The sequence below is a fragment of the Suillus subalutaceus genome (genome assembly GCF_016647625.1).
Source record: "Suillus subalutaceus strain FC151 chromosome Unknown DFJ58scaffold_370, whole genome shotgun sequence".
Taxonomy (NCBI): Eukaryota; Fungi; Basidiomycota; class Agaricomycetes; order Boletales; family Suillaceae; genus Suillus; species Suillus subalutaceus.
The window spans coordinates 1-10,981 of NW_024540619.1; the positions used below are offsets into that span (position 1 = coordinate 1).

The 10,981-nt window shown below is 47.7% G+C and overlaps 4 protein-coding genes across 4 annotated transcripts; 3 read left to right on the top strand and 1 right to left on the bottom strand.

Moving 5' to 3' along the window:
- Positions 1-1,403: 1,403 nt before the first annotated feature.
- Positions 1,404-2,089, top strand: DFJ58DRAFT_826387 (uncharacterized protein; the record flags this gene model as incomplete). Its single annotated transcript, XM_041392193.1, has 5 exons — positions 1,404-1,597; positions 1,684-1,784; positions 1,877-1,895; positions 1,968-2,003; positions 2,068-2,089. Coding segments are annotated over exons 1-4 (218 nt in total), but the record flags the coding sequence as incomplete, so codon positions are not given.
- On the top strand, positions 1,764-3,207 carry DFJ58DRAFT_826393 (uncharacterized protein). Its single transcript, XM_041392194.1, has 9 exons — positions 1,764-1,784; positions 1,877-1,895; positions 1,968-2,003; positions 2,068-2,283; positions 2,335-2,514; positions 2,543-2,614; positions 2,667-2,810; positions 2,861-2,995; positions 3,020-3,207. The coding sequence occupies exons 4-8, from the start codon at positions 2,224-2,226 to the stop codon at positions 2,993-2,995; spliced, it is 591 nt and encodes a 196-aa protein (XP_041235068.1). The 5' UTR covers positions 1,764-1,784; positions 1,877-1,895; positions 1,968-2,003; positions 2,068-2,223; the 3' UTR covers positions 3,020-3,207.
- DFJ58DRAFT_826395 (uncharacterized protein) lies at positions 3,181-4,999 on the top strand. Its single transcript, XM_041392195.1, has 4 exons — positions 3,181-3,643; positions 4,027-4,067; positions 4,173-4,314; positions 4,503-4,999. The coding sequence occupies exons 1-4, from the start codon at positions 3,454-3,456 to the stop codon at positions 4,823-4,825; spliced, it is 696 nt and encodes a 231-aa protein (XP_041235069.1). The 5' UTR covers positions 3,181-3,453; the 3' UTR covers positions 4,826-4,999.
- A 1,078-nt stretch (positions 5,000-6,077) lies between these two features.
- On the bottom strand, positions 6,078-7,327 carry DFJ58DRAFT_876349 (uncharacterized protein; the record flags this gene model as incomplete). Its single annotated transcript, XM_041394450.1, has 6 exons — positions 6,078-6,497; positions 6,550-6,627; positions 6,655-6,711; positions 6,775-6,894; positions 6,980-7,070; positions 7,278-7,327. 6 exons carry the CDS (start codon positions 7,325-7,327, stop codon positions 6,078-6,080), a joined length of 816 nt encoding a protein of 271 aa, XP_041235070.1.
- Between the last annotated feature and the right edge of the window lie 3,654 nt (positions 7,328-10,981).

Here is a 10,981-nt window from a genome sequence, read left to right on the forward strand (position 1 = left end):
ATGGACGACGAGATAGACTTAGATGATGAGTGTGACTGGGTAGACGAAGCATCAGATGCCTTCTTTGTGAGCTTAGTTTTCATGGGGAGACGACTCAGTGGACTTACTGGTCTCGAGTTTTTGCCTTGGCTTTATGGTAGTGACTCGAGCTTCTCCTGCAACGAAGTGTCAGCTCAATAAATTGCTTAGAATGATTCACGGGGGTACAAAAGACATGACAGAAATCAAGTATAGCATTCACTTGTGATCCTCAAGCTCTCAGAGGAAGGAAAAACAGAGAATCAAACACGGTGTTCAATGGCTGTCGCGCGCCTGGTTCCCGATTTGGTATATTATACCCGCCCAAACACCGTCAACCCGCGGTGAATGGCCACGGTATGCTCAAGGGTACGACTATCCTACTCCGTACCCGTACCCTCCAAACCCGTCAGCATAGAACCGCGGTGTTACCCGTACCCGTGCGTTTCCCTATGAGTGGTGGACATGTTCAGGACAGCCCAGAACGTGATTTTAAGGCGGGGGTCTCTCAAAATAGTCTTCCAGGTACAATCGATGCATGTTCTAATTCGATCGAGACCTGATATTTGATTCGCAGTGGCCAGGTTATGATTTTTCGGATGTTCTTCATGCCAGACACATCACAATCAATCCGAATACCAAACAGGAACTCGTAACTGCACTGTGCACTGCATTGCATAAATTTTTACTTGTCTGCATCAGTGGGTAATACCTTCAAAATTTGATTTTTCGTCAGAACTAACCGAGTCCACAGAAAATAACACCTTCAGTCGAATCTGGCTCTTGGGCCCTCTCTTCACGAGTCCGCTTAGGAGATATCATGCTCACGTCCATACATTTCGACGCTGGTGTGTGGTTTCCGCAGTTTTATGTACTTCCGGAAGTAGTAGTATTGTTGGATTCGTTGAGTCGAATTCGCGCTTATAACACATAATAATACATGTATAATATAGCAGGACACATGTCATACACCTGTAGGTAGTGAATATGAGAAAACGCAACAAAGGACTTTCCGGCCGCGTGTGCAGGTCCCTCCACTCTTGAACTTATACTCGTGACAAGTCGTCTGAGGCAAACCGTCGATAAAACGCAGATCTCGGGCTGGCTGGCCACGATTCTATCTCGAACTTGTCGCTCCACTCCTATATGCGTAAAGGTGGCATCTTTACAGGCAGTGATCGGTGAGCAAAAAATCGAGGGCTACGGTACGGCACCAAGCGAGAAGGATAGCATCCACCTGCGCCTTCAAAGTTTCACTAGCTTCACTCCCGAGCCTCGGTACCGCACAGGACAGCAAACAGTACTACTTGTGCTTTGTCGCTCATATTGAACCACATTATATGCCTTTTTTTGGTAATTTCAAATTTAATCAGAACACAGGTTCACGCCACAATGTGCAGGACTACTAGTGCCCAGTGTGGCTGCTACATCGACCCTAGGCCTGTCACCCATAGTTGTAATTTCTGTATGCTCGTTGCAACAAATGCTCCTTGTGTAACCAACAATCGTCACCAAGGATGACTAGACTAACACACGGTATTTTCTCTACCAATGTTTTGGTATGCCTCACCCGGGCCCCGTGGCAGTTGTCGGAGACAGACATTGGTAATCATTCCAAGCTCTCTCTTGAATGTCTCGTTTTAATCACCCACTCTGTTCTTCTAGTTTCATGTTTATTGTTGTCACAACGTACGTAGTACCTTTACGGTCTGCTACCATTTGCGTCAAGGACCAGTTGTTTCCAATTACTGGACCACCTGCAGTTGGTGAGCGTTGGCTTCCGTTAGACTCCATAAGGATGCATATACACAATTACTCTAAGGATTATGTTTTGCTGACAGACGCTGGATATTGACAGGTCTTACGTTGCGTTACACGTGCGTCAAAGACAGTTTGTCTCAAAGTCTCTTAGTGACACTCTTGGTGACGCCGCCGTTTAATGGAGAAAGTTACGTTCATTGTGTCACGGTCTATGTTGTTGAATGGTTGGTGTCCCGCTTCATAATTTACAATTTATTGAACAACTTTGAGTGGTCGCTTTGGCCCTAGACGACTGGCGCTTCATGACACGCACCGCTTTGTGGTCCATGTCGAAGCTATGGGTAGTATAAAACACGCGAGTGTTTAGGATGGGCACCCCATCAACTCGAACATCTCAAATATTCTGTAGCACAGATTTTATATTTCAGCTTCAATCAGTCCAGTATGGCATACATGCAACCCAACCAATCGATTGTGAACTCTGGTGGAGCCGGGTCTCCTGGGGTGAGCCTTCATGTTCTTCCCGTGTTTTTTCTTACGCAGAAATTACATCAGTACTACGCTTGGCAAGCCAATCCTGCCCCTCACCCCTTGACGATAGGTACCGAGATGCCACTATATTGGGGCGCCAGCAATGGAAGACAAGTGAAGCGTGTTCCACGCTTGCGGGAATTTACTCCTTCTCAGCAGAGCTTCCCCGGCATCCTTTTTAGCGTTAATGGTTGGGGCGGTGTTGTCCGTGACGGATATTCTGAACCGACAGACAGTTGTTGATTATCCGACTGACATGGTATTCGCTCATCACGGCTGGCGAACAACTACTCTGGCACTAAATGTAAGCATCACCTGTCTCTGATATAATGGTGTATGTAAATCGATTTATGTAGTGGCCCGGATACATACCCAACCGTTCTTCGGATGCGTCTCGTCGTCGCTTTAGCACATATATGAATGGTAACATACCGATGACTCGTCAGGGGTTCGCCAAAGTGATTGCCGAGCTGATTCAAGATCTTTACCACTGTGCAAAGGTTTGTGTGATCTTAAATTGACACAAGGTTACTAACTCGTCGGTCATTAGGACAAGCCCGTTGCACGTGGTTGGGAAGATTGGGGATTCAGCGAAAACAAAGTTGATCCGTCGAAGGTGTTTATCCTATCGGCCCATTATTACAGGAATGTTTGGGTCCCTGAGCTCTACGTCGATATACCATGATGCTCTCTGGTGGACTCCTTTCCCTACGACACAATAGCACAGACATATATCTTTAATTTTCAAGTCACTAACATTCCCTATACGAATCACGACACTCCATTGCGCCTACCTTACAATGTCATTAATTCATTAGCCGGTCTAATGTTTATCGTTTTTATTAGGTACTAGCTATCACGCGCATGCATATCGATCGTACCCTATTTGAGCACAAACTGCGCAATACCCTGGTTTGGATTGAGAAGCGAAAGTAGAACCTCGTGGGCTTGATGCTGTACGATAGTCTCCATAACTGCCCTCTAAAAGAAGAGACGATCAGCCATGAGACATCCAGTGTATTGGCAATTTGGTCCTCGAGGCAACACGGTGCATATAAGCCACCACCTTCTGCGATAGTGGAAGATGACCCATCTTTGCTACCTTCCCTTCGAGACACAGAACTCTAACTTTTAGCGTGAAAAATGGGCACGTCGATGTCCTCCCCCTTAGGACTGCAAAGTCTTCGGACTATCGCTGGCATCGTTCGTACAATCATCGAGGAAATTCGGTCATCGAGGATCTTCGAAAAACCCCACTTTTGCCGACCTAAGACTGCCAGAGACTCGCATCCTCAACGACAAGCTAGTAGGACATCAATGGCAGGGTGGCAGGGTGATGAATGGCAGGAAGAAGATCTATTACTATGGACACCGAAGAAGAGATCAGAGAGGAAGGAATAGATGAGCTCCTAGCCGCTCGAGCTCCACACGCCACCGGGGGAAACGTTGTAGGATCTTACCCTGTACAAACAGATGTGTGGCGGAGGCCGAGCGAAGTGGGAATACATGCTGTAGAAGAAGCTCCGGCGTAGGCGTCTTTATGAAGCGCCAGAGCGTTGCGCTGCTGCACTCCACATGAAGACGAAGGAAGAAGGGGTCTCGGCCACGAGGTTGAACAATGAAGGCAAGGAAGTATCCGTTGTCCACTTGCATTTGGGCTCAACTCGAGGTGCAGCAGATGTTTCCAATAACTGAAGATGCCATAAATTGGGAAAGACGACCCGCAGACCTTGGGAAAACACAGCGCGTTCCAGCTCGTGAGCATCCCCAGTGATGAGGAGATACAATAGCGAAGCAAAGAGTCCAATACCAAGAGGGCTATTCCATTTCCGCAATGACGGGGGTTTCTGGTGCGGGGAAAGTCGTCGCTGATCAATGCCTTCCGAGGCCTTCGAAACAGAGATCAGGGGGCTGCACCAACGGGCGTGGTTGAGACCACCACTGATATCACTAGATTCCCAGATCCAAGCCCCCATAACCCGTTCGTTTGGTATATGTCCCAGGGTCCGGCACGCTGAACACACCGGACTGGCAATATTTCACTGCACACGGACTCTAATGTTTTCGACTGCATTATCATCCTTTTCGACAGCCGCTTTACAATGACTGACCCTTGCCATGCCTGGTCAATTGCCGGCCGTTTTCAACATTCCTACTTATATCGTGCGGTCGAAATCGGACTCACATATCAGAAAACATCATCAGGAAATCGGGTTACGACAGCGATGAAGATGAAGATGAAAATCACTCGCATCGCAATGCATTGTATGGCTCCGCACGCGAGCAGTACATTGCTGAAACTCGCGCAACCGTGAAGAGCAATCTTCAGGAGGCGAATTTGGCCCGATCAAAGGGTGTACATTGTCGCCAACAGCACCATGGTCTCCACAGTGAGAGACCAGAAAACTATCGGAGAAAGACTATAGACGAACTAGAATTAATGCGAGATCTCTTTAGGGAAGCCCAGTCAAGGCGTTGTGGTAAAGGTAGTCGCTCACAGGCATACGAAGTTTGAAGTCTAGAGCCCCGTCCATAGTCAGGTTGCAGCAGTTGTCGGTAATGTACCACATCTATGAGAAATCATAAAAAAGAGGGTGACGTGGTCCAGCTGGTGTCATGTTCATCGGTGATCGATGCATTAGTACAGTACACTTTTTCATAATGTATAGCGACGGGAGCTGCCTTTTCGCTATACAATATGAGAGATATACACTACCAAATAATTCCCACGGCAGAGGGGTCAACCAAGATTGGGGGTGTCGATGTGCGCTACTTGGCAACCACATGTCCAGAAAATCAATACATTCAGTGAGTACAACCGAAACGGTATGTTGCTTGTTATTCCAGAATTAATCTAATGTAGCCTGCTTTGGATTCTGCAATTCCTCACACCGTAGTGTTGCTCAGAAATGTACGGAGTTTGTGAACTAGATCAAGTGAAAATTCAGCGCCAGCTTGCGCAATACATGCAACCTCGAGCTACTTAATATTACGATCGTGCTGCATGGGTGAGTCTGAATGTTCATCGATGTATGCAAGACCCATCAGCCAGTCAATCAAGGTAAGATTCTTGCACCCACTAGTATCAGAAAGCTTCGTGGATATTGCCACAGGACCATCTTTCTGGTGAAGTGTATTTGGTTTCTGCTTGTATGGGTGGGTTTTAGACGTGGCTGGCGTTTCTTAGGGCTGCGCACCATTGGAACTAGAATGTCTATAAAATTGTTCATCTTACAACTTTGTTATGAATCAGCTTCCGGCAACTCAGTAGTAGTCCTACTCGGTACAAACCATATCTCATAGTGTTATATCGGACCTCCAAAGGCTATACATTATACATTATACAATTTTTTGGGCGTCTACCCGCATACCACGATGGGAGCTGCCAAAACTCGATACAAGATGAGATTTATACATTACTAACGTATGCATTATGAAAAAGTGTACTGTACCTTGCAAAAAGTGGTTGACGGAACCAGTTCGATGTAATGAGTTGCAAAACGGCTGCAAGGTTCTGTGGCTCTGTCAACAACGCACGCGAATTGCTTCCGCGGGATTAAACGCACCCTTGGTAGGGGCTCGGGAATTAGGGATCCCGCTCTGGTTGACCGGCTAATTAGCACGACCCTCTGCGAAGACCTAATTGACCGGTGTAAATGACAGCAAATTCACTCAAATTGACCCTATGATAGCTCTTTGACGCTGATTTGCGCTAATTTGCAGGTAAATTTGGTCTAATTGACCGTAATCTACAACAAAGCCGCCAATCACCATTCCTCCCACTCGTCGTCATCCATCGGTGTCGAGGATGAAGTTGTGGCAGCCATCACCTTTGGTGTCGACAGACCTCCGCAAGCAGCCGTGGGCTGTAGAGCGTGGTCCGACAAAATATCGAGGAGGTACGTGGATGATATGTTAATATCTTTACCCACGTCGAACTCAGTGCTTTTCACGCCAGCTAAATCCACATGGTCCGCAATATCACCATTATCAAGCCAATCCCCATCTTCATCATCCGAGTCTGAACATCTGCCTTGATGTTCGTCGGTCAAGCTCGAAATGATGTCCGTGGTCATGGTAGGTGGTCGAGCAGGCGGCGGGACGACAGGCGGTGTCTCAGGTTTACCATGGATGGTTGCATACATATCTCGCCATTTGACAGAAGGAGCGACCGTCGGTGCTACGGGCTGATTAACAGTATGAGTATGTTGAGAGTCCAGCCAACTGAACTTCACTCACATCAGCTTTCCAGTGTGCCACTGACGAATCTGTATATGTTCTTTTAATGTTGAGATGTCTTGTCTGCTCCGAGTGGGACTGTTAAGCCACGTAATTGTTGAAAACTGTCCTCTCGTCGGCCATCGACACTGGGACGATGGAGTATAACTTGATTGCAAGGGCCTGAATATAAGAGTGAGTCAAATAAAAATGTATCGAGCAAATATCATTGTCACCCCCAAGAACTCGTGCGTTTTCGTCCTTTTGAACAGCTAACCACCAATCTCGAACATTCTCATGCTTGCAAATCTTGCGGTTGAAAGGATCTGCTCCTTTGCGATACTCCTTGAGCTCGACCTTCAATGCCTGCAGAGCCTCTCGTAGAGTCAATCCAGCCAAGCGGGGGATTTCTCTCCTTCATAAGTTTCGCAGCGGCTTGGTCTGACCTTACCCCGTCGTAAACATCACCGTACTCATGCTTGAGCATGAGCTGAAGGCTCGTGCCAACTCTCTTGATGATTGAATCTTCGGGGGATACAACACTGTATGTCCCATTTGATTTCGTCAAATGGATGGGACTCGAACTTCACAATATTTCGGATTCTCGGTGATCTTCCGAGTCGGCAACCAAATCAACTTATATATCTTGACTATGATGAGCTAGGGTGTTCAGAAATCAAGCTTTTTACACTGGTCTAGCCGAACCGGCCAAACTGAACCATTGGACCCAAATTCACCCAAATTCACACCTTGGCAGCACTTTTGCGTTGTTCCCACGGTCTGTTAGACCCGGTTTCATTGTAGGACGAAACCTATCTCTGAGACCTGCCTCTCCCTGGGGCCTCCCCTCAACTCCTCAAGAGGTACAACTTGAACAGCACCCTCGCAAGTCACCCCATGGACTCGTCCGTTATCGTTGGAGGGTAGCCCCCTCCTATCCTAGTGGCCTCTCAGAGACCCCCCAGCATGTTATGAAGGCGCAACCAAGTCTTCTGGATCAAAATGCCCGAGGATGAGTGATGTATCACGGACGATGTAAGTTTCGAGATGGAGTCTGTGAAGCATAAGTCCGGACTCGGAGTGACAAGGTCGGAGTATCGAGACAAGAACGTTTTTTGGAGCAAGGAGAACATACCGTTGTAACTTTTTCGAGGTCCGTTTTGGCAGTAACTCCCCGGGATCACTTGTACATCTCATCTTGTTTTAATATGTTTTCACTTTCATTTCTGTATCACTGGCAATTCATGGATAGCTGGGTTATTCTTGCCCCAATTTTCTCAAGAGATCATTCATGTTCCTCCTGTATCTGACGCTGAAGTTTCTCCTCATGGACTTCAGAACCTTTTTCTGCAGTGGTTTACTCGATCCATGGAGAATATATCACATTGGACAAGGTTCCCGTCGAGCTTCTCGTCAAATCCCTTCCCTGAGGAAATCTGTGTTGCAACTAGGGTACCGCACGGGTAACACCGAGGGTCGGAAAGTTGACACCGCACCCGCACCCGCCAACACCGTACCCTTCACGGGTACGGGTACACACCGACCCGTCAATGTCGCGGTTTATGGAAAACACCGCGGTGTCTCTGAACACCGCGGGTACATTACCAAGAAGAGTGTATTAAGTATTAACAACAATGAAATAAAATAGTACTACTTTTCCTTGTCATTCTCCTCTGCTTCGACTTCATTTCGCTTCCGTTTTTGAGTCCTGACAGCGGCTAAAAGGTCCTCCATCACCAGAAGATCACTTCTGCCCCACGCTCCGAGGCAGAGAAAGGCACGAATTGTTGATGGTTGCGAGATCTGCAGAAGGATCGGGATCAGGCTCGAATGCACCTGCCGTTGATTTGTTATCGTCAGTGGCAAGTGAATCAGTACTTGATCGCGTAAGATCAACGGTGTCTGTGGGGCTCGATCGAGAAGACCGAGACACAAATGACTGCTTGACCTTCTTCAAGGGGCGGGCCAGAGCCTTAGCACCCTTGCAACAGCCTTTTTGAGTGACCTGGCCTTCTCGGAGATGGACGACGAGATAGACTTAGATGATGAGTGTGACTGGGTAGACGAAGCATCAGATGCCTTCTTTGTGAGCTTAGTTTTCATGGGGAGACGACTCAGTGGACTTACTGGTCTCGAGTTTTTGCCTTGGCTTTATGGTAGTGACTCGAGCTTCTCTGCAACGAAGTGTCAGCTCAATAAATTGCTAGAATGATTCACGGGGGTACAAAGACATGACAGAAATCAGTATAGCATTCACTTGTGATCCTCAAGCTCTCAGAGGAAGGAAAAACAGAGAATCAAACACGGTGTTCAATGGCTGTCGCGCGCCTGGTTCCCGATTTGGTATATTATACCCGCCCAAACACCGTCAACCCGCGGTGAATGGCCACGGTATGCTCAAGGGTACGACTATCCTACTCCGTACCCGTACCCCTCCAAACCCGTCAGCATAGAACCGCGGTGTTACCCGTACCCGTGCGTTTCCCTAACGCTGATTGATAGATAGTGGACACTGACATGGGGCACTCCGGGGCCATAGTTAACACAGATTAATGGTTGTCTAGGAGTTTAATAATTCCAATCTGCATCTCCATATGTCATCGGTCACCATCATGGCAGTCTGCGCCGTGCGGAGATGACACAAATGATAGGTCGATGGAGACTGTGGAAAGTTGAAACTGGGTCAGTAGAGACTATTCCCGACTCCCACGGTGGTAGCCTATGCCTTCGTAAAATTACATATGATATCATGCATGTTTGAAAGTCCGACACTCATTGCCAAATGTTGCCGCTTGACCTGTTGAAATCCATCCCAAATCCACCAAAGCTGGAGCGCCTGACCACCTTGTGTGTTTATCGTTCACTTTATCCCACTTTCTCCCGCGTATGTCTCGGACATGCTGTGGCCAGACGTGGCCGTAGTATTGCCAGGGGCACAAACTTAACGGCACTTATCTCCTCATGGTGACAAGGCTGCGCGAGACGCGTACTTGCAACATTCAGCCAGACGTATCATGTTCAAGCTTGAATAGGCTCCCGCTCAATATTTGCACCATATGGGATCTTCTTCATTGTTGCAGATTGACTGGCCCGCCCACGGAGGTCCAAGTAGTGTTTGACAATTTTAGCGTGCAAGTATCGGCTTCTATGAATAATCCTTGCTGACGAAAAATAACGCCACCGGGCTCCCGCAGTCGACAGTCATGTCAAAGCCGTTGGACTTCGTAGCCATGCCGCTGTCACAGAAACGGCTATAAATCTCCTAATAGATCCTCGAATCCAACACAACTATGAAGGTTATCTCTGTATCCTCTCCATTCAGTCTCTGGACAATTGTACGCTCGGTTGGTGCATTCAATGTCGCATGTTCATTTGTTGCATTATGGGCTCTCGTCAAAGTCTCAAAGGCCCTTCGCTGGCGACTGAAGACAACTCAACTGCGGGGTCCGCCTCGCACCAGCTTTATATACGGCGTTTCGCACGACGTCGCCTCATCTAAAGATAGTGGTGGAATGTATGAACGTTGGGCGATGGAATATGGGGTCGCGTATATGATTCCGAGCGTCCTCGGACAGACTAGAATCGTGCTGTGCGATCCAAGAGCTATAGCACATTTCTACGCCCGAGAGACATGGACATATGTGCAGACGCCCCTTTCGTTGGCGCTTTTGGAGTCATCAGTATGTGAATATCATCATCTTACCTTGTCTTTCTGACATCTCTTGTCAGGTCGGCAGAGGGCTGTTATGGTCTCAGGGTGAAGCCCACAGGAGGTACTGTTGAGTTCTTGTCCTCGCGCTAGCGACTTATCTACTACCTTCAAATTAGGCAGCGGAAGGCCCTCACACCAGCATTCAGCAATGCAGCGATTCGGAAACTCACATCAGTGTTTTATGACTCAGCATACAAGGTAAGGATTTGCAACGTGGGCAATGTAGCATCTCTGATCTTGATACTTTGCAGGCCAAAGGTGCATGGGATACTGCTATAGAATCGAGCAAAGATGGCGACGCTGTCATCGAGGTTCAGAACTGGTGCGTAAATTTTCTGGCTTGTCAAGTGTTATTCCTAATCACAATGACTCAAAGGATGAATCATATATCGTACGCGAAGGTATTTTGCCATTGACGCCTCTAACTGACGCATCATCAGTCTGGATTCGATAGGCATCGCTGGTTTCTCCCATGATTTTGGCTCGCTCGATGGAAAGCGAGCCAGCGTAACCGAAGTGTTTGATACTTTCGGAAACAACCAAAAGGCTTCAGCAGTGAACCATGTTCTCTCCTGCTCGCATCAGCGTTTCCTATCATTACAAAGATCCCCAACAAGCGGAGGAATCTGGTCAAGAAACTCGGCGTAGTCATGGAAGAATATCCAACGACTTATAATCCGTAGCCCGCCGGGAGAAGGATGTGAATATGAGTGGGAAAGACGAGGAGAAGTCTATCATTGG

What these genes read in the sequence shown, in the direction of transcription:
- DFJ58DRAFT_826395 (XM_041392195.1), top strand. Translation starts at nt 3,454, where the DNA reads ATGGGCACGTCGATGTCCTCCCCCTTAGGACTGCAAAGTCTTCGGACT. An exon ending in ATCAATGGCAGGGTGGCAGG is followed by an intron (nt 3,644 to 4,026) that starts GTGATGAATGGC and finishes AAATTGGGAAAG; the next exon opens with ACGACCCGCAGACCTTGGGA. An exon ending in AACACAGCGCGTTCCAGCTC is followed by an intron (nt 4,068 to 4,172) that starts GTGAGCATCCCC and finishes GTGCGGGGAAAG; the next exon opens with TCGTCGCTGATCAATGCCTT.
- DFJ58DRAFT_826393 (XM_041392194.1), top strand. Translation starts at nt 2,224, where the DNA reads ATGGCATACATGCAACCCAACCAATCGATTGTGAACTCTGGTGGAGCC. An exon ending in GTGGAGCCGGGTCTCCTGGG is followed by an intron (nt 2,284 to 2,334) that starts GTGAGCCTTCAT and finishes AAATTACATCAG; the next exon opens with TACTACGCTTGGCAAGCCAA. An exon ending in ATCTTTACCACTGTGCAAAG is followed by an intron (nt 2,811 to 2,860) that starts GTTTGTGTGATC and finishes GTCGGTCATTAG; the next exon opens with GACAAGCCCGTTGCACGTGG.